The sequence below is a fragment of the Strigops habroptila genome, chromosome 6 (assembly GCF_004027225.2).
Source record: "Strigops habroptila isolate Jane chromosome 6, bStrHab1.2.pri, whole genome shotgun sequence".
NCBI classification, from domain to species: Eukaryota; Metazoa; Chordata; class Aves; order Psittaciformes; family Psittacidae; genus Strigops; species Strigops habroptila.
The window spans coordinates 62,269,960-62,297,641 of record NC_044282.2 but is presented as its reverse complement, the minus strand read 5'-3'; the positions used below and the strand labels follow the sequence as shown (position 1 = coordinate 62,297,641).

The window sequence follows — 27,682 nt, the reverse complement described above, 5'->3', positions numbered from 1 at the left end:
CAATGGTTCGAATTAAGAAGGGGGGCAGGAAATGGCATTCGTGACATTGAAGAAGTGTCCTATGAAAAGCCTCAGAGCTGCAGCCAGTGGCTGAGCCCTCTCTCTCAGGCTGGAGCGTTCTATGATTCTATGACTCTGTGGACTGTGGGTGAAGGTTTGCAGGGTTATGGATGTGTTGTTCCTTACCTCGCAGCCCAGGCAGGCCGGGAAGACCAGGTTCACCCTCCATCCCTTCATTGCCTTGGTCTCCTTTGGGTCCCGGTGGCCCTGAAACACATCAGGGATTGGAATGCAGCCACTACACACCACCATGCAGCAGATGCATGAGTGTGTGCACCACCCACCCTTCACCAGCCATTATCATCTATCAGGTGTCCAGAGGCCTTGAATAAACACAGGTCTCTCTAGACACGAGCAGAATGACACTGAGGAAGCTTGCCAACAGCCTTTCTTCCATGACCTATGGATTTTAAAGGCCAAGCATGACTCCGTCCACCTCATGTGCAAGACAACTTCACCTTGCCATTCCTATGGTTCCACCTTGAGCATGACTCAGTCTCCTGGAATTTCCTTTTAACCCAAAGTTGTGATATCTCCAATGAAATAACGTTAAGAAACACAAGAAAGAAAAAGAAATGCATTTTGGAAATACTGAAATGAACCTTTAGGAGAGGATTTGCATCACTGATCTCATCAGGAACTGGCCATCAGTGATTGCTTTACAGTGTAAACTCTCATCAGTGAGCAGAAAGTCCAACCCAGTAACAGAGTTATATTCCTCAGCCTGCAAAGGGCCAAGTCCGCAAAGCTGAAAACAATTATGAGCTAAATCAATTGGAAGAAGGAATTTGAACAGAATAAAAAAAAACAAAATAAAAAAGACTCCTGGGATGATAGAAAATAGGGCAAAGAGAGGCCTGGAGGGGTCATTCGGTCTTTGTTCCACCAAGCCATGGTGATAATTGAAAACTGTTAAGACTGTTTTCCTAGAAACCCCAAAAGCCATAATCTCCCAGTCAGCAACCAGCCAGGGCTGCAGGCAATGTGGTAATGCAAAAGGATCAGGAGAGGAAGAGGGAGGATGTTTAGGAGTCCTAATGGATGAGAATTTAGGATTTGCAAATATTATGTAGGAATTAATGGGTTCCTGAGCAGATGAACCGCAGCAAGCTCAGGAAACGTCCCAAGTGGAGATGGTCAGGGTCTGAGAAAGGACTATGGGAAATGCTGCATTAGCTTGCCCTGGGTTTTCTCTTCCCTAGGTGATTCCCTGGAACACGGGGATGGACCCTCGACCCTGGGGGCACGTCTCCTCTTCTTGGCTGGCAAAACAAAAGGATGCAAAGAACAATGGACGCCCCAGAGAGCTGAGTACAATGAGGAGACATTTTTGGGTGGGAAAAAGAACAACCATGTGCAGCAGAGACACTGCCTGGCCCTGGGTGGGAGACACACGATGATCCACGATGGAGAAGGTCCAGCAGCACTCAAGAGCTGCTCCACAGAGGGATATGGGGCAGGAGCCAGGTGAGGGGTGTACTGTATGAAGGTTCTGGGATGGCTGGTGAAAGTTTTCACTCCTATAGCATTAAAAGAAGGGTATTACACAACAGCCATTAAATCACAGAATCACCGGATGGTTTGGGTTGGAAGGGACCTTAAAGCTCATCCAGTTGTAACCCCCTGCCATGGGCAGGGGCACCTTCCACTAGACCGGGTTGCTCCAAGACCCGTCCAGCCTGGCCTTGAACACTGCCAGGGATGGGGAATAATAGTAATGTGGGTATATTTAGGCTGCCCTGTATCATCCAACCCCTTCTGAAAGAAAGAAATAATGGAGAGTGCAGAAGGAAAGAATTCAAACATGCCAATACCATTAATTTTAGCCCAGAGGACATTACAAGAAGCAGACCCCATCACAGAACCATGGCTTTATAGAGTTGATGGTGATTTTGATAAGTAGCAGTGGGAATGTCAAGGAAAAGGGGGTTTTCTACTGGCATATCCCCAGGTGTCCCAGGATGAGCAGTGAAAACTCTACATGACCCAGATGCGATCCTGGGTTCAGGTCAAGTTCTTCCCTTCCCTCCCACACCCCAACACAGTAAAGGTTGAGCTGCTGAAAACCACTGGCTTAAACAAAACAGATGCTTTTCCAGTGCGAACAAAACTAAAAGCAACCCTGGAAACATCTGTGGTGGGAGCCACCGAGGAAAGGGCTCCATTTCGTCACCCTCACTTTGCCCCAAGCATCTTCTCCAAAGGGAAGGGCTTCCACACCAATGGCACTGGAGCAAAGCTACTGCTCACACAAAATGCCTTGCTTCCCCCGCTCCGGCTCCAGCACAGCTCGGCTGAGGTCCCCTGTGCAGGGGCAGCTCTGACAACTTCCATCTGCTCTGGTTTTACAGGCACATTGGCAAATAACCCACACCAGGGCCGCACCTCAGGTCTGTTAACCCTGGGAGGGACACGGGAGCTGCCTTCATGGGGCACGTCCCAGTGGGATCAGGGTTGGAGCTGCCCTTCCTTGTTAAAATCGGCTGCTACAGTGCAGCTTCCCCAGTCCTCTGCCACCATCATCTCTTCTCCTCTTCTCTTCTCTTCTCTTCTCTTCTCTTCTCTTCTCTTCTCTTCTCTTCTCTTCTCTTCTCTTCTCTTCTCTTCTCTTCTCTTCTCTTCTCTTCTCTTCTCTTCTCTTCTCTTCTCTTCTCTTCTCTTCCCTTCCCTTCCCTTCCCTTCCCTTCCCTTCCCTTCTCTTCCCTTCCCTTCTCCTTTCCCTTCCCTTCTCCTCGCTTCGCTTCTTCTCTCATCTCACCTCACCCCACCTCACCCAACCTCACCCCACCTCACCTCATCTCATCCCATCTCATCTCATCTCATCTCATCCTCACCTCTTCTACCATCTCAGAAAACCATCCCATGGGACACTGGGGAGGGCAAAGGCATGGGCAGGCTAAGAAGGGAACTAAGTTTCATGGAGATGACCGTGAGAAACTGACATTCTCATTTGCTCTGTAAGAGATGGAGGCTGGGAGAACACGGCCAGGGAAGAGACATGTTGTCCCTTATTCCCTTTCCCTAATGCCTGGGTTAGAAACGGGGCTTGAGATGGGCGGATCATTTGATCCTGTTTGCTGCCTTCTAGTTTTGACATTCATCCTTTGGGGCTCATAGTAGTTGAGCGCTGTGTTCCATCAGCCACCAGAACATCACCTCTTCGCTACATCCCAGCAGCTCCATGAGCAGAGAGGGAGAGCTGGTGGGATGGGACACAGGGAGAGCTGGTGGGATGGGACACAGGGAGCAGCTGGGGTGGAGGAGCACTGGGAGAGGTGTTTGGGAGAGGCTGAGCAGCACTGCAGGCACCGTGCCAAGCTGGTCCCCACCCCACAGTGATGGAGCTTTGCACTCGGGAAAGAAAACAGCAGCGCAGATGCACCCCTGCTTCACCCTCCTGCCTGCGCAGGGCTGGGCTGCATCAGCAGAGGAGGAAAACCCTCCAAACCCATCAGGATGAGGACTTTCATGACGCGCACAGACCTGATGGCCAGACAGGACCATTGCAATTGCCCTGCCAGACATGCTGCAAGCCAGCACATCCCACCCAGGGAGCTGTACAAGCAAATCCAGGTGGGTGGTGGATCCTGGGCATCCTCCCTCCTGCTGACACCATTATTTAAGACCCAGAGCCCCTCTGCACTGCAAGGCCAAGCCCTCTCTGAGACACACAAGCTGCTTGGCATGGTCAGCTGCTGGAGACGAGCCTGGGGACCTCCCCAAGCTGCCATCACCAGCAAACAGCATCAAAAGCCAGAGCCAAGGTCTTGGGGGAAGGAAAATGCACCCCAAGCAGGCAGCCCTGCATCGCCAAGGACTGGCTCTGCTGGTGCAAGTCCAGCTGGGACCATGCTGAATTAATCCAAGAACATTTGGAGCCAGGGTAAAACCAGCTGGGTACAAGGCTCCTAAAATTATCCATGACCAATCGCTGGTGACAGAAAGCAGGGAAGGAGGAGGGATGGGAAGAGAGGGAAGCTGGGGATGCCAGGAATGTGTCAGGACAGTGGCTGATAAATCAGGTGCTGGCCCATTGGGAGGGGATTTGTTTTGCTTTCTGCTCATGTTAATTGGATTAACATGGCACAAGCGTGTCGGGCTCTGTGACAGTCCCCTTCCTCAGTGGCTTCATCCAAGAGAGGGTGACATCCTCCCCATGGCAATGGGGTGAAGAGAGGGCATGAGGGATGGCTGGGCAGCTATAAAAACCTCAAAGCAGCGAGTGCAACGTGGTCCCAGCAGCCCTGAACCAGGTATCAGGAGTCAACATCCCTCCAAGGACCAGGGAAGTGACCCCAGTGAGCTGCTGGTACCCAAGGGTGACGGTTGGCCTGGATAGGGAGATGTAGCTGCTGCGGTTCAAACCACGTCTGTCCCCTCTTGGCTCAGCAGACGGCCAGAGGGAGCAAGTGCCTTGGCGTCAGCCCCTTCCTTCCCCATCTGGTGTTTCAGCTGGAAACACCAATCCATTGCATCTCTGCAGGTGCAAACCAACAGCAACTGCCCCCATCCTCTTGCTCTGCCCCCAAGAGCTCGCACTGGGGTTTCTTCATGTTTTTTCCTCTGTCCCATGGCCAGATCATTCTTTGGGGCTCTGATCAGGTCGTGTCATTGAACAGCCATGGATGTGTCCTGTGTGAGTTTTTTCCACTCCCTTTCTCTTCCCCATCATTCCATGAAGCCAAGCTGCTCCCAAGGAGTGCAGCTCCCTTTGCTTCTGCTCCTATTTCAGCCTCTAAGATCTTTGAAGCAAAAACCACCTCTCCCTTGCAGCAGCACAGAGGGACCTTCCTCTTGCTGCTCCCCAGTCACATCAGGCCACCAGACTGGGGACCACAACAGCAGACATGGGTTTCTCCAGCGCAGGCATCTCCACCTGAGCTGGTCCCCTTGGAGCTGGGCTGTCCTAGGAGATCTAGTGCAGTGGGATGCTGAGAAGTGGGTGATCCCCCTCTGAAAGAGGGTAGATTTAGATATTAGGAGAAAAATCTTCCCTGTGAGGGTGCTGAGGCCCTGGCACAGGTTGCCCGGAGAAGCTGTGACTCCCCCATCCCTGGCAGTGTTCAAGGCCAGGTTGGATGGGGCTTGGAGCAACCTGCTCTAGTGGAAGGTGCCCCTGCCCATGGCAGGGGGTTGGAATTGGGTGAGCTTTGAGGTCCTTTCCAAACCAAACCATTCTGTGATTTTATGATTCTATGATTTGGGAGGAGCTGAAGATGGTAAAGGAGAAGATGGGAGGGGGAAAATGGAGTAAAGGGCAGGTACAGTAAAGCAAATAATGTGACTGATGATGACTGAAAGTAGGCAGCATTCTGCTTGATCACTACAGTATGAAGCAGGGCAGAAAACCCACTGTCTCTGCTGTGCTTGGTCTTGTTCACCTGCATGGTCAGGATGGACCTAGCAAAGATTTTTCCCAGCATCTTTCAGGGAACCTTGGGACCTTTCTTCCTAACATGGATGGAGGAGCATTTGAAGAGTCCAAGGTGATGGAGACACCTGAACACTGCAGACATCTGAACGGTGGTGCCTGGCAGATTTGCTACACCAAAGAGTACCTGAGACATCCCCACAGGTCACCCCCATGACACAGGGACCATTTCCACCACCACCCAAAGCATGGAGGACACCCCCTTCCTCACAACATCTTCACATACCAGCAAGCAACCTGCTTACAAGAGGTGCTCAGCTTACCCCGTATCACAGAGATGTTCTTCAGCGCGACAGAGTGCTCCCAGTCCTTGAGACGCAGGTCCTCCGTCACGTTGTTGAGGATGGCCAGCTCGTGCTTCAGCTGCTCCTCCATGGCTATGTGGATGAGGCGCATCTGCCGCGCATCTTCGGTGGCGTTGCTGATCAGCACTTGCAGGTCCTTGATGCGGGTATGGTGGATGTTCACGTCGTAGGAGAAGGTCCTATTTATGGCGTCCACGGCGCCACTCATGGTCGTTAGCTGGTCACTCAGGCTCTCCACCCTGCTGCCTAGGTGGCTCAGGAGGTGGTCGTGGTGCTGCAGCAGCAGCCGGCTGCTGTTGCCTTCCACAGAGAGCTTGTACATCTCCTGCTGAGCAGCGTCGCTCTGCTGGGTCAAGCTGTCCCAGAGGTTGGACACTGCCTTGTCGGTTTGGCTGGCCTGGGTCTGCAGGCTCCAGAGAAGTCCTTCCAGCTTCTGCAGTGTCCCCGTCATGAGGAACAAGGAGTCTGAGTGGTTCTGCAAGAGGTCCTGGAGCCTCCAGATGTGATCCAGCACATCCCCCTTCAGAGGTAGCTGCAGCAGCTTCAGCTGCATGTCCCGAAAGCTCTCATTGAGGCGGTTGACGTTCCCCATCAGTGCCTTCAGGTCCTCAGGGGAAGTCTGCGGTCTGGAGACTGCAAGGGATGGAGAGGAGCGGGGCATCAGAAACCACCCTATGGAGGTAGGGACTCTCCTGAGAGCTGCAACCCCATCGCCTCCCAAGGAGTGCTTGGATGTCCCCCTGTTCCTTGGTGCTTGATACCTCAAATCCCAAAAGGTTCATCCCATCAGCCCCTCTTTGGCCCCACGGTTTTCTCCACAGTTGGGGAAGGAGGTTGTTTGCTGAAGGGATGAAGAAGGAGGCACCTTACTCAGGAAGGACATCAAAGGCTCCCAGCAGCTCTGGGCTTCGCAGTGGCTCCAGGCTTTGCCAGATGGGTCGTGATGCTATGAAGCTCTGCCTCGTGGCTTCACCCAGCTTGTGTTTGCCTTTGGTCAGAGGACTGGCTGCTAACAGCATCCGCTTCCCTTTGCTAAAAACAGGTCTTGAAAGCTGCTTCTCCCCCCACTGAGGTTTAATTTTAACAATCAGGTTTCCCTTCTGGCTGCTGATCTTGGACCTGAGCTCAGCCCCTTGCTCTCTAATGAGGACCATGAGGCTGGCTCGGCAGGTCTCCACTGGGTGCGGTTTGCTGTCAGCATCCAACCACCACATGCCGCATCCTGGGGCTGCCAGGGCTCTTCCCAAGGGAGGAAACCCACCCCACTCAGGAGCATCTACATCCCAGGGCTGCTAGGACTCTTCCAGAGGGAGGAAACACACCCTCGCTCAGGAGCATCCACATCCCACTTCCAAGGGCTGCCAGGGCTCTTCCCAAGGGAGGAAACCCACCACGGCTCAGAAGCATCCTTCACCGCCTGTCTCTGCCTCTGCATCCCTGGTGGCAGAGAGCTTCTGGTCACTCATGCACCCATCCCAAACCCCTCCTGGCCTTGCACCAGCTTGCAGAGCCCCAAAATGAGATTCAGAGAGTGAACCTAGAAGTCTGAGGGAAAGTTTGCTCCTAGCTTTGCTCCAGCAATCCCTGCCCAGCAAGCCCAATAGCACCAGTAAAGCCCCTTCCCAGACCCCACCACCCCGCTGTACACCTTGGTGCACCCCAGGTAAATGATCCAGGCAGGAGAATATCACCTCCTCCCTCTGCCTTGCCTCAGTGCTGGGTCTCCAATTCAGCCTGGAGGGGGGGTGGAACTCAAAGCCAAACCAATGCAAATAATGAGATTTTTCCTTTATTTCTAAAGGAAAACAAACAATCCCCATTGTTCTTTCAGCTGTGGTGGGGCTTCGGCTGGAGCGATGCTGCGGGCTGGCGCGGGACCGGCCTGGCAGCTCACCCCTCATTTCTACAGAGGAGAAGCTGACTGAAGGCATTTGGTTTGAATTAAAACTGCTGGAGCAAGGCGAGGGTGAAAGCAGACGTGCACACGCAAAGGGCTCCAGCCCCCCCAGGCTCATGGCCACCTAGTGCTAGTGGTGGCACTGGGTGGGTGCTCTGGGGAGCAGGGACCTACTGTGCCCAGAGAGGCCAGTGGGTGCCATAATGGAGCTGAGCATCTTCCAGGCACAGAAGGCATCTTTTCTCCATTCATTGCCCCCTGTTAATTAACCTCATTGCTGGACTGTCCCAGCTTCAGCTGCAGCATGCTAGCTCAGAGCTCTCCTCATGGGGCATGGTGACATTGTTTTGGAACCTTCTGCAGGTCTCTGCTTGTCAACTGCATCGCTGTAGGGGGAACATCTCAGCATCATCTATTGCCCATTCCCAGGCACCCACCAGGCATTGTCTTCGCCCATGGGGGTTCACAATGGGGAAAGCCACGAGGCGATGTGCCAAAGGCCACCCTGAGAGGGAACAACTGGCAAGGAAAGACCTTGGGAAAAGTCACCATGGAGCTGGTGAAGGGGTGGGTCACCAAAGCTGCTCCATAAAGTCTTTCCAAAGCCAGGGTGCAGAGACAACCATGGCTTCCATGCCAAGGGGAAAAGTAGCCCTGTGTGGGCAGCACAAGGAGAAATAACCCAAGCCCAGTTCCTGCGGTAGCTGAAGGCTGGGAAGCATGGGCCGGCTCCCCTCCTTTGCACCTGCAATTAGTTGCAAAGCCTGCGGAGTTCCTCACATTCTCATAAATCACTTCCAATAACCAGCCAGGATCCCCGCAGATCTCCTCTGTCCAGCCCTGACACTGCAGCCACCAACCCCAAAGCAATCAAGGCTGCTCCAGAGCATCCCACAGCCAAAACCACACTAAGAAGCTTCCAAGAAGCCAGCTTTGGGCTGCTCTGTGCATACACGTGCATGCATGACAGCAGCTTTCCTGCCTCCCAAGTATTCTGCCTCCCCCTTTCCACTTGCTGGGTTGGTAGGATGGACTAATCCTGAGCTAGAGGAGGGGAAGGCGGGCGTTGTAAGCCCATAAAGCCCTCTTTGGTTTCTTTCTTTGAATGAAAGCAAGAGCTGGGGAGCGTTACAGTTGCTAGGACCCTGGAGCACACGCATAAATGCATGCACACAGCTTGTGTGCAAACACACACACGCTCAGACACGTGTGCAGGCATGGCACAGCACAGGTACTTCCACACATAAGAGTATGCATGCCTGCACACAGCAGGCACATGCACACGCATGTGCAGGCATGAAAATGCACACGCGTGCGTACACACACAGACAAGCATTCACACATGTGAATGACCACAGCACACACGCATGCACATGCATGGTTCTGTTTTGGGGACATGCCGTCTTATGGCTGATGTCCTTCACTGGTGTTTCAAGAAGAAAAGGGTTGGAAGAACCCCACGGTCCTACCCCAAAATCCTTTCCAGGCTCTTCTGCTGCTGCTGAACAGAGAACATGTGGTCATGCACATGGGTGTGAAAGGTGCTAAAAGGCATCAAACGAAGGTGGCAAAGGAGAGCCCTAGAGAGACAGGGGGTTCAGATGTATAAGCTGTGTAACAGCTTGCTGTAGGAAGATTGGAAAAGCGCAGAGAGAGAAATGCCTTGAGGTTACTAAACACATGTATATTTATATACGTGCATATTTATATGAACACAGAACGATGCAAATGTGCTGACACGCACCTGCCCTCTCTGCACACCTCCATTGCAACCCATGCACATGCATCTTGTGCTGTGCACACACACGCTCACACTCACACATGCATCTTTGCATGATCACCGCCTTGCTGGGGGTTAATGACAAATGTGACCTGTGCCCTCACACTCCTCCCATGTCCCAGAGGAGCCTTGCAGAGTGGACAAGCACACACAGGCACATGCATGCACCCCGCTGCACAGCACACAGTCCCTGCCACTGGGGCCTTCTCCTGGGTGCAGCCATGCACCATGAGCACGTACAGGCACCTCCACCCTTCCATGCACCCAAAATCTTTCTTTCCCCCTTTGTTTTCAGGCTCACATATAGGCAAGGTGATGCTGCAAAGTGGCTGTGTGCATGATGAATGCGAGTGTTTTCACCACCCTTCGCAATCCAACTTCTGCAGCATTATGTGGCAGGGGTTTTTATTTCCACTGTGAACTTGGGCAGATGCTGAGCATGAGGTCCAATATGTGACTGGATTCATGACAGCAGCATGTCTGGGCATCCCAACTGCGAGACCAGCATCCCATGCTCCCAGCCCTGCATGAGAGCATCTCCTCCAGTATTTCAGAAAGGGTGGAAACCAAGCACAGAGTTGGGAAAAAAGCTGCAGAAGGATTTGGGCATGGATGGGCAGGATGAGGAGTGGGGGACAGTGGGGAGCAGCCAGCGCTTGGCTCCAGCATAAGCCTCCTCTTAGCCCAGGCACAGGTCCATGGGGCCTGACTGCCAGCAGCTTTTTGGCTGCTCAGGTTTGTTCTGTATCCCTGGGGAGATGCCGGCTGCAGGCACAGACCTGCTTTGGAGCCAGCTCATGGGGAGCAGGAGGAGTTTGTGATGGAGCTGACTGGGGAGCTCACGCAATGGCTGGCCATGGGGCTGTTGCCTCCATCTCCACTGGCATCCTCAGAGCATGAATTATGGGACTAGAGCTCTTGAAATGGAAGGTGCTCATTTCCTTGGATGCTTCTGCCAGGCGCCAGGGGTTCTGTGTGTGGAAATGTGGCTGGCTCTCAATGCAAATATGAGCATGGAGGTAGGGTGCAAGTCAGATGCCCATCCGTATGTCCAATTCAGATACCCACATGAAAGCTCTTGGCTCATTAGCCATGTCCTAATAAGCCTTGTCCTCCCAAGGTTTCAAGTTCAGACCCCAAAGTGCAGGTCTGTGCATGCAGGTGGCTTGGATTTTAACACAGACCTTGCAAAAAAAGCTGAGAGCAGAGTCCTAACTTTGGGCTAGGTGCCTTTTTAGTGCATGATGGGGGAGTCGGGGACAGAGAGAAAGGGAGTGTGTGTCCCCAGAGCCACAAAACTGCTGCCAGGCATGTGAGAGAGGCTATTAAAAGCAGGCTGCATTGAAACCACCCTGTGTTCTATGGCTGAAAACATCCTGTTTCCACAGCTCTGAGGTGGTTCACGGTATTTTTGGCACTTTACTCATTTTCTAAGCCTTTTTCACGGAGTGCATTGCGAGTCACAGGATACCTGCCCAAGCCAGCTTCGAAGTGATGCCTGGGGCATCTGCCTCGCCAAAACCACCGGCTTCATGTGCTAGGGTCACTGTCATGGGTTGGAGAGTCATCTCTGCAAGGTAGGGCGAGGTGGTGTTCCCTTGCAATGGGAAGCACTGTGGGGTGTGCAAGTGTGGGCAGGATGGGAAGCAGTGGAGCAAAGCAGGTGGAGCATGCCCGCTCTCTGTTTTGGCCCTGAGATGCAGGGATGCAGCCAGTGGAGGGCATGGACCAGGGGCAGCGTTTCCCCATCACCTTTGCCCAGGCAGCATGGTGAGAGTTGCTTTTTGGGGAGCAGCTGGACTACCACAGCTCCACATCCCTCTCCAAAAAGCATCAGGTCTGGAAATGAGCCTGGCACCCAATACTCATATGCCCCTCATGGGGTGGTGTCTGCTCCAGGAGGGACCTGCTATGAGCAGGAACCTCACCCACAGCTGTGGAGGGACAGGGATGGCATGTTGCCCAGAGAAGCTGTGGCTGCCCCATCCCTGGCAGTGTTCAAGGCCAGGTTGGACGGGGCTCGGAGCAACCTGGTCTAGTGGAAGATGTCCCTGCCTATGGCAGGGAGTTGGAACTGGGTGAGTTTTGAAGGTCCCTTCCAACCCAAACCATTCCATGGTTCTACAAAACAGTGATGTTCCTCCAACAGCATCGTGGTTGGCTCTCCCCAGCCCAAGGAGCAGGTGAGAGCAAGTCTGCTTCAGGAGATAAGGGAGGCTGGGCAGGTCTCAGCTCTGGCAAACTGGTGTCTGGTCTCCAGCGGCATGAAGTGGGATTCTCCATGGGAAAAACAAGCTCTCTACCATTAAGGCTGCCTGTGAACACCCAGTCCTCTGAGGACCATCAGCTCCAACGATGAGGTTCCAGACACAGACACCTGAAGCTGAGGACCATCAGGGTTATCTCCCTGTGGCTCCCAGCTGGATGTGGTCTCCTCATGCTGTTGGTAAGACCAGCCTGTGCCTCTGGTTTGTCTTGATGTGATAAGACTGCTCTGGGCAGCATGGCTGGCTCCAGCCCTTGTGAGTCAGCTCCATCCAAAACCAGAGCCTTGGCTTAGAGTTTCAGGCATGCAGAAAGCAATAATGAAAGAGACTATTTTCCTCTTCATTTTGCCTTTCTCTTCCAAGACTTCCACAACCCAGGGGGTAAGGTGGTTTCACTGGAGTCTTAATGAAAGCTGAAATCCTGCCAGTCGCAGGGCTCCAGGAAGCTTTGGAGATGCCTGTGACTGTGAGCCTCCAGCTCTCCCGGCTGCTAGCTGATGCCATAATGTTATTGTTATTGCTGGAGCTGCTCTCGGGTGAGCAGCTGTAGCTCAGCCCAGGACAAGAGCGCCTGTCCCAAGCTCTTTGCACAATTCATGGCATCCCTCGCTCCAGTTTCCGTGGGCCAACAACAACATTAAAACAATGTAATGCAAGAAATAAGTGGGAAAGGCTTCAAAATTCCAGCAAAACCTTCTCTGTCCTTTCCCTAGCCCAGGAAAAAAATAAATCCACTCTTTGCAAAAGACACAGCCTGCCTTCCCAGTGCTGGCATCACCGCGGCTGGAGTTCAACATGAAATCCATCATCCCCCAGCCGCCTGCTGCAGGCAAGACACAGAAATGATCCCTAAGGAATGGTGCGGAGGCAGTGCTCAGCCCTGCCCAGCCATGGAGAGCAGCTAGTGGCAATTTGGGGCTGGAAAGGGGGATCCCCATATCCCCCCTGCCATGGATGCTGGGGTTAAGGCTGGGAAGAAAGGGGGTGGGAATCGAGGAGCTGGCCCTTGGTGGTGGCATTTCCCAACCAAACCCGCTGCAGTTCCCATCCAAATCCCCCACCCAGCAGAGCCACACATGGGGGTGGTACGGGTGCAAGAGGGATAGCGGGACCATGGGTTAAACCAGGCATCTTCCCTAACTGCTTCCAGCAGGACAAAGGGGAAAACAAGCCTGTGGCTATGCGGACCACATGGGGAGTGTGTGCAGGGATAAGCTGGGGCTGGGAGCAATTACAGGCATTTGTGAGCAGCTTTCCCATCCCTGTGCTCATCCAAAAGCTGGAGAGGAGAGGCAGGAGTCTTGCCGGCACATATGTGATGTGCTGTGCAAGGATAACACCCTGCCTGTGTCCCTATCACCAATGGAACTGGGGCTCATCAGTACCCTAAGCAAAATGGGGGTTTCGATCAAACTCAGCACCTAGTGATGGGAGAGATTCGAGCACCAAACGTGGGGCTCCTGAGCTGTTCCTGAGCATCACCATCCCCAGCTCACAGTGCCTGGACCCTCCAGCCTCAATGCTTATATCAAAACCGCTCCAGATATGCAGTACGGAGCTGGTATGGGCTCATGTTGTTGTCCCCAAGGACCTGAAAGCAAGGTGTGGAGGTGATCCTGCTTCTGCTGGATCCCATATTTTCCTCCCCTGGATGGCATGGAAAACCCTCCCCAACAACCTCTGCAGGAGCAGCAGAAGTGTGATCCCATGCCCATAGCCAGACATGGTTCTCTGAGCTCCTGCACCCAGAAGGACCACCCCAGGGTACTGCCGCACCATACAGGATGCAGGCTCAACCCTTACCTGCAAGGATGAAGACTCCAACAAGGATGAGGAAGACGAGGAGGTAGAGTCCCACCACAGCATACTTCAGTGCCGCCAAGGAGCCCAGCCGGCTGCAGTGTCCTGCTCCCTTCATCCTCCGCCCAGGACCTGGGGGACAGGGAGAGCGTCATGCACCCAGTCTGCTGGGCTCCATCTCCCATGGGGAGGAAATATTGCACTGTTTTGCCTATAAGATTGTCTATAATTTTGGCAATGCCAAATCTGGCACAGCTCTGCATGCCCTGATGTTAATCCGCATGGATTTCCCTGAGCCGGGAGCACTGATGCTGGCATAAGCCCAAGTTCCCAGGTGAAGGCTGATATGCAGCCATCAGGGACACCATCAGGAATGCTGATGGGAAATGTTATGGAGCAAATCATCTTGAGTGCAGGACAACCATCAAGCCCAGTCGGCATGGGTTTATGAAAGGTGGGTCCTGCTTGACTAACCCAATCTCCCTTTACGACAAGGTGACCACTTAGTGGATGAGAATGGGTAGGGCTGGATCTGCTTGAGGGTAGAAAGGCTTTACAGAGGGATCTGGACAGGCTGGGTCGATGGGCTGAGGCCAGTTGTGTGAGGTTCAACAAGGATGTGTGCTGGGTCCTGCACTTGGGCCATAACAACCCCATGGAACGCTACAGGCTTGGAGAAGAGTGGCTGGAAAGCTGCTCTGCGGAAAAGGACCTGGGGGTGCTGGTCAACAACTGGATGAACATGAGCCAGCTTGTGCCCAGGCAGCCAAGAAGCCAACAGCATCCTGGCCTGTATCAGCAATAGTGTGGCCAGCAGGATGATGGCAGTGGTCATCCCCCTGTATTGAGCACTGGTGAGGCTGCACCTCAAATCCTGTGTTCAGTTCTGGGCCTCTCACTACAAGAGAGACATTGAGGTGCTGGAGCGAGTCCAGAGAAGGGCAATGGAGCTGGTGAAGGGTCTGGAGCACAAGGCCAGGTTGGATAGGGCTTTGAGCAACCTGGTCTAGTGGAAGGTGTCCCTGCCTGTGGGGAATTGGAACTGTAGGAGCTTTGAAGGTCCCTTAAACCCAAACCATTCTGTGATTATAAGATGCTCAGACCCTAATGTTCCTGCAAGTCCCAGCTTGCCTAGCCTGTGCTAGCTGCAATCCAGCTCCTCTTCAACTGTGCCGCATGGCCTGAGCAGCAAGAGCTGTGTGCAAAGGAGGTGGGGTTTTACGAGTAAAATAGCTGTGAGGAAAATACAAGAAAAGATGAGAAAAAGCTCCTGTGGTGTCAACCCAGTGCAGGGAAAAGTCACCTGATTTTGGGCTTTGCACATGTTCAAAGCTCGAGCTCATGTTGAAATCTAGCCACCTCCCAGTCTTAGGTGGGAGCTGGAGGCTGATCTGGGTACAGACCCTGCATCTCGCTGTCCCCAGCCTCAGGGCTACAGCAATGCTCCGTCCTGACACCTTGGCTCTCCGGGTGTCCCTGTCCTGCTGGGATGAGGTGCAGGGCATTGTGTACCTGCATTTTTGAGTTGGACCGTTGAAGAAACACAAGGTTTCTGAGAGCAGCTGAGAACCAGCAACTTTATGCCAGGTCAGATAGCACCTCCTGGTTTTGCCCCTTGCCAGACCTAAGGAAACACCTACAAAAAGGTGCAGGAAGAGTCCAAACCTCCACCCCCTTGACACTTGGGTGCCTACATCCCATTGTTTCCTGCTCTTTAAGCACCAAGGCACAATGTGGCACTGATCCAGAGCCTGCGTCCACCCAGCAGAACAGTTGAAGCACCACAGCCCCAAAGCCAAGCCTCCTGGGGAGGAGACCACACTCATCCTTGACCATGAGCGATGCTTATGAGCTGAGAGTGTCCCTGTTGGACTTTGCAACCTCACCTCATCCCACTCCCATCCAATGGGGAAGGAGCTCAGCTCCCTGCAGGACCACATTGGCTTTTGGGGTGTCAGAGGAGGTACAACAGGTTGGGGGTGTCCCTAGCCTGGCTGGGACCTTTCCCTACCACACTCTTACCCTTCCCCAGAGGATGGTCCACGCGCCCATCCTGCTGTAGGAGGATGCTTTGCAGAAGCCTCCAGCCAGCAAAGGGTTACACATGGTGTATCGCTTCACTCAGCCCCATTTTGGGGCTCCAAAATGACGCAGTGCTGAGGTCAGGCTCGCTGACACCCAGCGGGGATCCCGCGGGGATGAGGGGTGCACGGAGCACCCCAGCTCAGGTGCGAAAGGCGGTGCCTCTCCTCCGAGACCCCTCCATCTGCGATGCATTACCCGCACGCGGTTCCCATTTGCCAAACAGATGGAGCCGAGGGTTTCAGCATGAGGAAAGCTGCAATATTTTTCTGACATTAACACTTATATCAGGTCCTGGGAGACTCCGGGAGGAGCTGGCCCCGTGCCCCGAACCACCCACTCCTCTTTGCTGCTCTCGGAAGAGCAGGAGGGACCGCAGCTGCGTAAGCAGGGTTTTCACAACAGCCCGCGCCGAGGAGCCCACGGGCGGGCTCCGGCCAGTAACCAAGGGGAAAAGCAAATATTTCTTCCCCCTGCCCATGCCCCGGGGAGCTGGAGCTGTGGCCCGCCCAGTCACTGCGGGTGCAGGAGGTGGAAGGCTGAAACCGGCCAGGACTTGTCATCCTGCAAGCCCTGGGTGTCATGGCATCCCTGCCCATGGCAGAGGGATTGGAACTGGATGATATTAAGGTCCTTTCCAACCCAAACCATTCTATGATTCTGTGATTGTATGGCAAGCAGCAGGCTGCTGCACAGGTCCCAGGCCCACACCGAGCATTTTCCGTGAGCCCAGGATGGACTCTGGTGGTTCCATCCTCATGGAGATGCTCTCAGGGTTGGCCTTGCCCCTGCCCTGTGCAGCTGCAGACCAGACACAGCCTCGCCCCAGCAACCTCTCCCATGGGTTCCTTGGAGAGCCAGCTCTGCATCGGGGTGAGTTATGGAGGAGCAGATCTGCCACAAAAATAACAAAGCCAGGGAGATACCCCAAACCCTCGCTGCCATTGCCCCATGCCAGGGCAATGTCTCTGCTGGGAATGATGGCCTCAGTTATGGAGAACACCAGTTCTTCCATCTCTTCCAGCATCTTTCCCTCTGGGCTCCACCACTTCCCTGCCATGTTTGTAGTGTGGTAGAGCACAGGGACAGAGCCCCTGGGCAGGATCTGCCCCTGTTTCTGCAGCAGGAATGTGGGGTGGGTTCTGGATTTGAGAAGCTGGCAGCAGGAAGGTGGGCAGAGGCAGGAGCTGAGCACACGGGGACCCTTGCAGGGTGACATCAAGTTTGAGGAATGGCATCAAGACTCAGATTTCACTTGGTGGGAAATCCACCCTCTGGACTCAAAGCTGTGCCCATCCCAGGGGCTGGAGGGCAGGTGAACACACTGCAATGCTACATCTCCTCTTGCAATAACACCATGAGACACTTGTACCGTGCAAGCATCCAGAAGCACTTTGTCTGGGCCTGGGTTTGTCTCACATGCCTAAAACCAGGAGGACAAGTCCCCCATCACCCTCATCCCATGCTTGTGCTGGGGGACGGCAGTGCTGGGAAGCCTGCTCACAACCAGACCAATTTGTCCAGCAGCCCCACAGGTCTCATAGAATCATTTAGGTTGGAAAAGACCTTTAAGATCATCAAGTCCAACTGTTAACCCAGCACTGCCAACCCCACCACTAACCCATGTCCCCAAGTGCCACATCTACACATCTTTTAAACCCCTCTAGGGATAGTGACTCCACCACTGCCCTGGGCAGCCTGTTCCAGTGCTTGACAACCCTTCTAGGGAAGAAATCTTTCCTCATATCCAATATAAACCTCTCCTGGCACAACTTGAGGCTGTTTCCTCTTGTCCTATTGCTTGTTACCTGGGAGAAGAGACCAACCCCACCTCACTACAACCTCCTTTCAGGCAGTTGTAGAGAGCAATAAGGTCCCTCCTAAGCCTTCCCTTCTCCAGACTGAACAACCTCAGGTCCCTCAGCCATTCCACATCAGACTTGCTCTCCAGACCCTTCACCAGCTCCATTGCTGTTCTCTGGACCCACTCCAGCACCTCAATGTCTTTCTTGTAGTGAGGGGCCCAAAACTGAACACAGGATTCAAGGTGGAGCCTCACCAGTGCCAAGTACAGGGGGACCAACACTGCCCTGCTCCTGCTGGCCACACTATTGCTGATAGAACTAAGGTGCTGTTGGCCTTATTGGCCACCTGGGCACAAGCTGGCTCAAATTCAGCCAGCTCTCAATCAAATCCCACCGCCTTTTAGGGGGAAGAAGCGCTAATTCCTATGTGATTGTTCTCAGGCTCTTCTGTGCTCTCCAACGCATGCATAACCCTTCCATCTTTCCTGCTGCATGGACCTCCATCCCCTACCTCCACTGAAACAGCAGACCGAAGGAGCTCTCTAGCACATCATCCCTCCAACACGAGGTTTTATCCCTTTCCCCCCCTTCCAATCTAGTTTAAAGCTCTTCCAATGAGCCCTGCTAAATCCTTCATAAAGATCCTTTTCATCCAGGCGGAGATATGATAGGGAAAGCCCCTGGTGCACCACACCGGAGCGCTCCACTGCCTATTGTGCCAGCACCGGAGCCCCTCACCTTAGCGAGCCTCTCCAAGCAAAGCTGCTAGCAAAGGGGACCTCACGTCTCTGCTGTGCACCCAGCTCTGCCACCCTGGCCTTTCCTTCCCTGATGAAACTCATCAGAGATGGGGAAAACTTCATCAGGGCTCTTTGTCTGGGGACCAGGCCTGGGTCTGGTGAAATGTGTTTCATGGGGCAAGAGTGAAGGAAAAGAGCTCAGCAGGTCCTCAGTGGAGATAGAGGACAGCTGAGGTGTGCAGGAGATACAAGCAGGTCCTGCTCCACAGCCTTGGTGCTATTGGCCCCACCGCAGGGCATCTCGGGACAACACCATATGCCAGAGAGCCAGGCTTGGGAGAGACAAAAAGTACCAAAAACCCCTCAAAAACCAACCTTTGGCAAGTAAAGTGACTTTCCATGGAGCACAACCCTGGTCAGGGGCAGAAACAAATGAGATCCTGGGCACCTTGAGAGGCCCATGGTTCCCTGGGAGGACGTTTCCTGCTCCGTTTGGGACCCATGCGTTCCTCATAGTGCTGCTTCCACCAAGACATTTCTCCTCTGCTCCAGTTCCCTGGGACCCACACGGAGCACCTAACTCAGGTCAGACACCTTTGCCTGTGTGGAGCCAAACTGCCGAGCTTCTTCCTGAGCAATCCAAGCTCCCATGTCCCCACCTAAAGCTCTCCAGGTTTCTGTCACCAGGTTCAAAGCCCCCCCACAACAGACCAAGCAGTGTGTGAAGCCCCTACTCACCATCCTCACAGAGGTTCAGTTTGGAGAGGTTCCTTCCCTCGAAGGGCTCCTCAAAGATGGAGCCGTTCTCCCTCTCACTGAAGGTGTGAAGGTACATGGCCTTGTTCTCCATCTTCCTGCTGCAATGGAAAAGAACAGGCATGTGAGATGGTGCTTGGTGACTCAGTGTATCCTGGCATGGCAGGGACCTGATCCTGGATAATCCTGTACCCTGCATGGCTCTAGCACTGTGATCTGGCGCAGTAAGGTGTGGGCTGGTGCAGGGGACATGGACCTGCTGCCAAGGGAGCCCTCTGTTCTTGCTTGGCCAAGTGACCACCACAGCTCAGCATGTGGTTTCTGGACTTGCCTGTGCCCAGGCTAGTCTTGGCAGCACCCCACATGGGAGCTAGACCACCTCAGCAGGCAGACACTGGTGAGCAAGCTCAGCAGCACCATGGGTCCACCAGCAGCTCATCCTGCCAGCATCCTTGCAGTTTGCTGTAATGCTCACCATGAACACAGCCACCTTACTCGTTGGCTAAGGAGGGTTTCCTACCGCCTACCCATACCCAAACACATCCCTCACCGATTCCCAGCCTTGGTGTCTGCTCCAGGCACGTGCTGGATGTCTGTCCCTCCCTAGGGATGGGGAGATGAGGGCTCAGTGTCTTCATGCAGGCCTCCCAGGACCTCTTTCATCCCTAGGGCTTGGGATACCCCTGCACCCACACCGCTCCTAGACACCCCAGCACCCTGCCTGTGAGCTGAGCCTGCCCTCCCCATGGACCTGATCCAGCTGGCACTGCCTCACTGCTTGATTTGGGCTGGTCACAGGGACCTGGGGAGGTTGTGCCCCTGCTGCCACTGATGTCTCATCGCAGCACTCAGCTGGGGGGGGAAATCAGCCCCCGGCCCCCAGCAGTACTCTGGTGTGGAAGGAGTTAAAATCACCCACAAAGCAGGACCTGCTGAGCACTCCCAAACTCATCCCCTGCGACTTCCCCAGCTCCAGCCGACCCTCGCTGTGAGCCCATGGATGTTGTGCTTCGTGGGGACGCCCAGCTCCTGCCACCGCCATGCCCCCCTCCCAGCTAAAACCATCCCGGGTGGGAGCAGGCTGGGCAGCAGCATCCCCGACCCCTGGTCCTACTCCCACTGGGAACACATCACCCGTGTAACCCAGGGAATGGATCCAGACCTTTGCCTCCTCTTCCCTTCCTCGCCGCTCCCCACCGCGACGCCACTCACCTGCCGGGCAGACCCACTCGGGAGCGAGTTTTCCGTGGCCGCTTCCCTCGCCTCCTCGCTCAGTCCCCGGGCTGCGCCATGGTGGCCTGGGCAGGGTGGCGAGGACAGCAAGGGGAGCCCTCGACCTCACCGCCAGCTCCCCACGGGCGCGGAGGGGCCGCCGCTCCTCGCCAGCCACCCATGGATGGGGGGGAGTCCCCGGGGATGGGTGATGCGCGGAGCCGGTGGGGCGGCTGCGGAGCCGGGAGGCTGTGAGCGAGGACCGCGAGGACGGGAGGGTTTTGTAGGCGGGGAACGGGAGCGGGGACGGGCTCCCCACGCCCCCCACCATCCCTCCCCAACCTCCGGGGCCGCCCATTCGCCGGCCTCGGGCCGCCCTGGCCGCGGGGAGCCGGGGCATCCCTCGGGGGAACCAGGTCAGGAGCATCTCTCATGGAACTGGGAGCGGAGCATCCCACAGGGGGCCAGGGTTGAAGGATCCCGCGGGGAACCGGGGCTGGAGCATCCCACAGGGAAACCGGTGTTGAAGCATCCCACAAGGAACCGGGGCCAGAGCATCTCGGGGAACTCGAGGCTGGAGCACCCCCCAGGTGCGCTCAGCTTGCTGTGGGGAAAAGATTCCCCTGGAAGTCCTACGTGTGGGGCAGGAATCAGGTGCGTGGCACGGTCCACGTCGCAGCTCCAGTGGGTCTCCACAGCTTTCGCTCTCCCTTCACTGCCCCATTGCCCAGCAGCTCAGCCCACGGCAAGCTTGGGGAGGGGGTGTTTGTCCCCCATTGCACCAGCGGTGGGGGGGAAACTGAGGCACGGCTTGTCCCAGTGGCAGCATCAGGAGGGTCGCTGTTGTACCCTTGGGTGTGCGCATGGGGGTAACCCTCACTGGAGCAAGCACTGGGCAGACTGGGACAGCAGGGTCACTGCTGGCTCCTGCCTGGTTCACCACATGTGCAGGTGTCACAGGTATTTCAGCAAAGCCTGGATTTCTGGATTTCCATTTGGAAAACTGCAAGGAGAAGAGGAAAATGAACAGATTTCGTCATTTTTTTGTTGCATTTTTTTTTTTTATTGGTAGTAGGGAAAGAAAATGATAATGTATTCAGTAGAAATGAATGAACACTCATGTATGCTCATCATGGACCCCAGCTGTTTATTTAGGAATATATGGTGGGAAAAGACACACAGCACCCCAAGTCTGTCCCCAAGCCCTCTCCCACTCACCACATTCGTCCAAGAGAGGAGAAGCTGGACCATACCTGGCAGCATCCCAGCCAGTTGGTCCCACAGATGAAAGGTGAGGCTGAGCATGTTGAAAAAGTCCTTCTCCAGCATCTTTATGATATTCTTCTGCTATTGCAGAGGGTGAAAGAGCCAGACATCAGGTGCCAGAGACATTAAGCTCCAGGACCTCCCAGTTTATGCTATAATCCAGTGGATATTCATGGACATCCTTAACGGTGGAGGGCTTGGTTTCCCCATGGAAAATCCCACTTTGTGCTACTGAACACCAGGCATCAGCTTGCCAGAGCCGAGACCTTCCGCCCAGCATCCCTCATCTCACATCAGAGGGAAGGTACACAGAAAGACACAGCACTCAGTGAAGGGGACTTGCTCTTACCTGTGCCTTGGGATGGGAAGAGCCAACCACACCGACTCTCCCCACAAGGAAGAACTTCTTCCTAAGATCTCATGTCAAACTCCCCTCTGTCAGTTTAAAGCCATTCCCCCTTGTCCTGTCCCTACAGGCCCTTGCCAAAAGCCCCTCTCCAGCTTTCTCGTCAGCTCCTTTAGGCACTGGAAGCTGCTCTAAGGTCTCCCTGGAGCCTTCTCTTCTCCAGGCTGAACAAGCCCAGCTCTCTCAGCCTGTCTCCATAGCAGAGGTGCTCCAGCCCTCGGAGCATCTTCTCTGCTGATCCTTTGATCATTTATCATTGCTGTTTTATTGTCTGCCAATCAGGGCAAGTTTCTTTTATCAGAAGACACAAGAAGAATTCACTTTTCTTTAGGGAAAAGGAGACAGGAAGATAGTAATTTTCAGTCTTACTCTGCCTGAACCCATGTAAAACACACAGCAGAAAATGGAGTTGCAAACGCCACTGTGATTTATATATTGTGCTTTTAATGCAGTACATCCATCCTGATTTTCCAGGTAAATGAAGGCTGGGGGCTATTGGCTGTGAGAAGTTTAGAAGTAACAGGGGGAGAGATGAGCAAGTTGCTGAGACAAATAAGTCAGTCAGAAGCTTTGCCTAAGTAAATGAGTAACAGTGAGATAGTTTTAGTTTGTTTAGTGACTGGAAAAAGCCTTTGTTTTGGGGGGAGAAGAAGAAAGACCTGAGTGCTTCCCAGACAGTTGCTTGCAGCTGAGTTTCCAAGATTAGTTTTGTTCGGGTATTTGAGAAGGAACCAGGCAAGGTTAGACATCAGTAAACATTTCACCAGACATGTGTATCACTGAGAGAATAAAGACAAGATGTACTGGGATACAGAAAGTTCTTTAGAGTTGTTTTATTGAGGATGAGAGTTGAATCATCTTGTCCTGCCAAGCCAAAAGCATGGCTTATGAGATTTTGCTTCTTTGTGTTTGTTTGGATTCAGCAAGAGAATTAGCTCTTGTTGCTTTGCTTCTACTAAAAAAAAAGTGTGATGGCTTAAAGAATTTCAAAATTCCTGGTGGTAATTTTTATGTAACTGCCCAGAAAAACAAAACAAATGAAACCAAATCCCTATATTCTTCCATGCTTTTATACACTCCCAGGTCATTCTTGCTTGTCTCAACATATGAAATGGACAGACAGAAATCCTCTGCTTTGTCCTCCCTGCAGCCTCCTTCAGCCACTAGCACCCTGTCTAAGCATAAAATAAAGATCTCTGCAGGATAATGTCTCCTGTCCTAAACGAGGTGGGGCTAAAACCACTTCCTGTAGAGCCTTTCCCTACACTGCCCGTAGGAGAAAACCAAAGCTCAGCTCAGACGATGAGTCTCCCACATCTTGCCCAAGGCCCTCAGTGCCTTAGCAAAGAAGCCAAGCATCCATCTCAGACAAAACCCAGGCACAGCAGAGCTTGCAGAGGAAAGGCAGGGTTGCCTCCATTTTCATATTTGCCTACAATGGAGCATCACCTCCTTGAGGAAGAGCATACAGCTCTCCTACCTCATCCCGGGATTGCAATACTCTTGCTCCCTTTCCAGGAGTCCTGCTGAAGGACAAGTCCTCACAAACTTGCTACTGGGTAGGAGGACATCAGGCTCTGGCCCATGGCATGACCTTCCCAAGACCTCGCTAGTCCTGCCAGCATGTAACCATGGAGCAACCTGGGCAGGTGTCTGATCACCTATTTTAAGTGCGAATCAATTGCATCCTGGGCTGCATCACCAGCAGCGTGACCAGCAGGTCGAGGGAGGGGATTCTCCCCCTCTGCTCCGCTCTGGCGAGACCCCCCCTGCAGTCCTGCATCCAGCTCTGGGGCAACAACATAAGAAGGATGTGGAGCTGTTGGAGTGAGTCCAGAGGAGACCACAAAGATGCTGTGAGGGCTGGAGCACCTCTGCTATGGAGACAGGCTGAGAGAGCTGGGCTTGTTCAGCCTGGAGAATTGACTTTCACGTACTTGTCCAGCCTGCCCTGGAGGGGGTCATCCTGCCAGACTGTCTGTCTAGAGCAGAAAGGAGAAAGCTCTCGCCTTCCCAGTTCTTTCATTGGGTTGTCCCAGACAGACCAAATTCTAGCACTGCCTGCTAAAGCTCAGCAGAGCTCAATGCACAAAGATGCCAGAAAGCCTGATGCAGATGAGTTACAGGCACACTTGGAGAAGGAGAAATCATGGAATCACAGAACGGTCTGGGTTGGAAGGGACCTTAAAGCTCACCTATTTCCAACCCCCTGCCACAGGCAGGGACACCTCCACTAGAGCAGGTTGCTCCAAGCCCCTGTGTCCAACCTGGCCTTGAACACTGCCAGGGGTGGGACAGCCACAGCTTCTCTGGGCAACCTGTGCTAGGGCCTCACCACCCTCAGTGTAAACAATTTATTCCTTATACCCAGTCTGAGTGCAGACTACTGTAGCAGATACAAATACTGGGGGAGTTTCTCCTTGCTAGATTTAGTAATTCCATTACCAACACCTCCCAAAAGAGCTATTTCTGCAGCATGGGCTCTGCTTTCTAACATCCTTACCCTTTCCTCATTTCCCTGCTCCAAACTCCATTCCTAAGTGGGAGAAGCTCCCAGGGAGCTCTGCAGGAGATGGTACAGAGCTCTCCACTCACTCCCAGCCTTTCTCCCAGTAGACCCTGCTGGACTTCCCTCTACTTTGCTGCAAGCTATAATCCCTCCTCTGATATTTCCATAAGATGCCAAGAAGGACAGCTATTTTTCCTTACCACTGGAAGCTGTCAGAGATCCAAATCTGCTTTATGCATCCCTCTGGAGTGATCCAAGTAGGCAATTCCTGATTTTATTTTTCTCTCTAGAAACAAGCCTCAAACCAACCCTTGGAGTTAGGTTTGTATTATTTGAAAGACTCCCATTATTTCTACTCAATGCAGGTGGGGAAGATACCCAGGGCCAAGGGTCTCTTTTCTCAAGGAGCAATCACAGTGAGTTGCTGCAGGTGGGGGATCAGTATGGGGTGCTCAGGTGCCCTCAGCACCAAGATCACTACTTCAGGATCTGGGGATCGAATTCTCCATAGAAATGGCCATGGCTGCATGCTGCTGTAGCCTTCTTGCCTCTCTTCCCTCTAGTACCAGCAGGGCTATGATCCGTATCCAAATCTTGCCATGTTTTAGACATCTCACTGGTCTGCTCTAGTTCTGACGTGCACTCAAAGCTTCTCTTATGCACAGTTTTTAAGAACCTCTTGTTCCAGCTCAGTATTTTCAGTCACTTCTGGTGCAATTCAGCTGTATTTTCACCTTCTGCACCTTTTCACGATGAAAAGACATTATCACAGCCTCATCAGGTGTGAATAGAGTGACAAAGCCTCACAGTAAATAACCCAAACTCTCCTCATCGATGTTGGGGGAAATCGATCTCCAAAGCCTGAATTAAATATGTATAGGGATGAAAGTCAAATCACCCAGGTTTGGACATTCGAGCTCATTACCTCTATCGTCCCTGGAGGTAGATGTCTTCTTCAGGGCAGGCAGCTGCCTGAACTGCTGCCCATTCTCACTGGAGGTGCAAGTGGCGTCCGATGAGCTGAGGATGGCCAGCACAGCTCTTCACACCTAAAATGCATGGGTGTCAAATCCCTCCACTTTGAAACTCTTTTCCTAGCCGGCTTTGTCTAATCAGACTTGGCGCAGACCTGGCTTCAGGTCTCCAAAATCCCTGAGGACGGCCTTTTCCCAAGGAGGGAAGACTGTAGCAAACATTGGATCAGCCCCAAAGTCCCCTTAGCCAGGCAAATTCCTCCTGGCTGTGGTTTTTGTTGGACATTTAAGGAAACAGCAGAGCAGGGCTGGCATGATGGATGTGCTACCAACAAGGGCAGCTCCCTAAAATGGGTGGTATATTTGGGTGAATAAACATTTGTGCAGGAATCCCATCCTCACTCCTGTTGTGATTGCATGCTTTGTCCCAAGGCAAAGTGGAGAAACTCTAAAAAGCCAATTCCTCTGTTAGGAAATGCAGTTTAAAAGGTGCTATGGCTTCCCAGGTTCTGGCATGTAGCTAAAATTGGAAAGCTTTATCCTCCAGAAACAGTGAAATGGTGAAGTGAAGCAGAATCATTTGGCATTAGCTGGCGTGGAGGACAGGGTGGAGGGCAGCAGAAGCTTGGTGAAGGTCCCCTCACATGCTTGCAGAAGCAAAGCGTATGATGGCCCTCTCACCTTGAGCCTCTGCAGTTTCAATCCCCCTGTCCAAAAGTCCTCATCAGCCCCAGGTTGCCCCTGGTTTCCACAACCAGGCTGTGCTCAGAGGAGCAGTGATAAGACCTCAAAGATCTCTCTTATTTCAGAAACTGATTGAGGGGGGAAAAGAAGTTAATTAAGACATTTTCCCACTGATGTCACCTATGTAATCACTCAGGCACTGGATTAATGCCAGGACCAGCTCACCCCTTCAGTGGCTGGTTCTGGCATGGGACAGCTTCATTAGCTGAGGAAACCTCCAGTGCAGCTGCCCCAGGGTGCTGGGTCATGATTTATACCCTATAATAATATATGCCCCAGGGCAGGGGACAAGATTTATACACTATAAAAGTCTAGGGGATGGTAAACATATTCAAGATTTGGGGATGAAAAGCCAGTAGAAGTCTTGCTGCTTGATGTGAACCAGCCAGGAGATGGTCCATCCCCAAATCCGTGCCTCTCCAGTTTAGAGACAAGGATGTGAAATGCTTTGCACAAGTGCAGGTAGATGATCTCAGTCTCTCTTCCCTTAACCACCAAAGCTGCCACTCCACCATAGAAGGCCACAAAATCTGTCAGGCACAATTTGCCCTTAGTGAAACCATGTTGGTTGTCACCAATCATCCCCTTATTGTCTGTGTGCCTTAGCATAGTTTCCAGGAGGATTTGCTCCATGATCTTGCCAGGCAGCAAGGTGAGACTGACCAGGCTGTAGTTCCCCAGGTCTTTTTTTTTATCCTTTTGAAAAATGGGGGTTATATTTCCCCTTTTCCAGTCAGTGGGAACTTCACTGGACTTCTATGACTTCTCCAATATGAGGGATAGTGGCTTTACAACTTCATCTGAACAGGATTATTACTTACGCAGTATCATAAAATGCATAAAAAGTACCTCAGAAATATTTTACAGGGAGAGAAAAATCACCAGAGATGGTTGCTTATGAACTCACAGAGTAAAGAGAGCAAGCCATGAACATGAATAATAAAACTGAATGATCTGAGACCACCCCTGCAGCATTCCGAGCATCTCTGTGTAATGAAGAAGCTCTCAGTGTATGTGAGAGCCTCCTGGTGCCAGCATCTTGCAAGGAGATGTCTTCATGTTACTACATGTGTTCAGTGTGTTCACTACATCCATTTTTGGGACGTTGTTGTCTGTCTCTAAACACTGCCTGTGGCTGTAGAGAGGTCCCAAGGAATGAGAACTTAACCTTTAGGTCCTGGAAGTGCCCTCTTATGCTTTCCTGAGCTTTTTCAAACATTCCCCTTTTCGACTCTGTGTTTATAGCCTTGCTAATGGTGGTTTGAGTCCTCTTGCAGGCTTGTACTACACTTTGCCTGCCAGCATCTATTGGTAAAGTGCGACTGCCATAGAGAGCCCCAGACACAAGATGCCCATGGGGAGATGGCCAGTGGTGTGGTTTGGGAAGGGAAAATGCAGTGCTTTACAATGCTGTGGTGGAGGTGGCCCATCTCCAGGACTCTCTCTTGCTCAGGCATGGCTAACTGGCCCTGCAGTCCATTTTCAGAATTAACTAACGAAGTTATTACGGTGCCTTCCTAAAGCAAACATGAGCGATTCCTGGATTCTGGGTTTTTAACTTTTTCATTTTCTGAGTGTGCCACCTACTGATGGGAAAGGAAAGAGTAACGAATTAATGAGATTACTTTAGGATGCTAAAGGAGACCTT

General features: G+C 52.9%; 1 protein-coding gene across 3 annotated transcripts in view; it reads right to left on the bottom strand.

Annotated features, from left to right (window-relative positions):
- SCARA5 (scavenger receptor class A member 5) overlaps window positions 1–20,410 on the bottom strand; it is a 36,943-nt gene extending 16,533 nt beyond the window's left edge. For 2 of the 3 annotated variants that reach the window (XM_030490829.1, XM_030490830.1), the window contains exons 1-5: window positions 20,136–20,410; window positions 18,906–19,024; window positions 13,544–13,672; window positions 5,755–6,429; window positions 187–267 (exon numbers count right to left, since the gene is read on the bottom strand). In XM_030490829.1, the coding sequence (XP_030346689.1) occupies window positions 187–267; window positions 5,755–6,429; window positions 13,544–13,672; window positions 18,906–19,017 (997 nt within the window). In that variant the 5' untranslated portion in view covers window positions 19,018–19,024; window positions 20,136–20,410. The remainder of the gene's footprint in view (window positions 1–186; window positions 268–5,754; window positions 6,430–13,543; window positions 13,673–18,905; window positions 19,025–20,135) is intronic. The other variant, XM_030490831.1, reaches the window with a different exon arrangement.
- Between the last annotated feature and the right edge of the window lie 7,272 nt (window positions 20,411–27,682).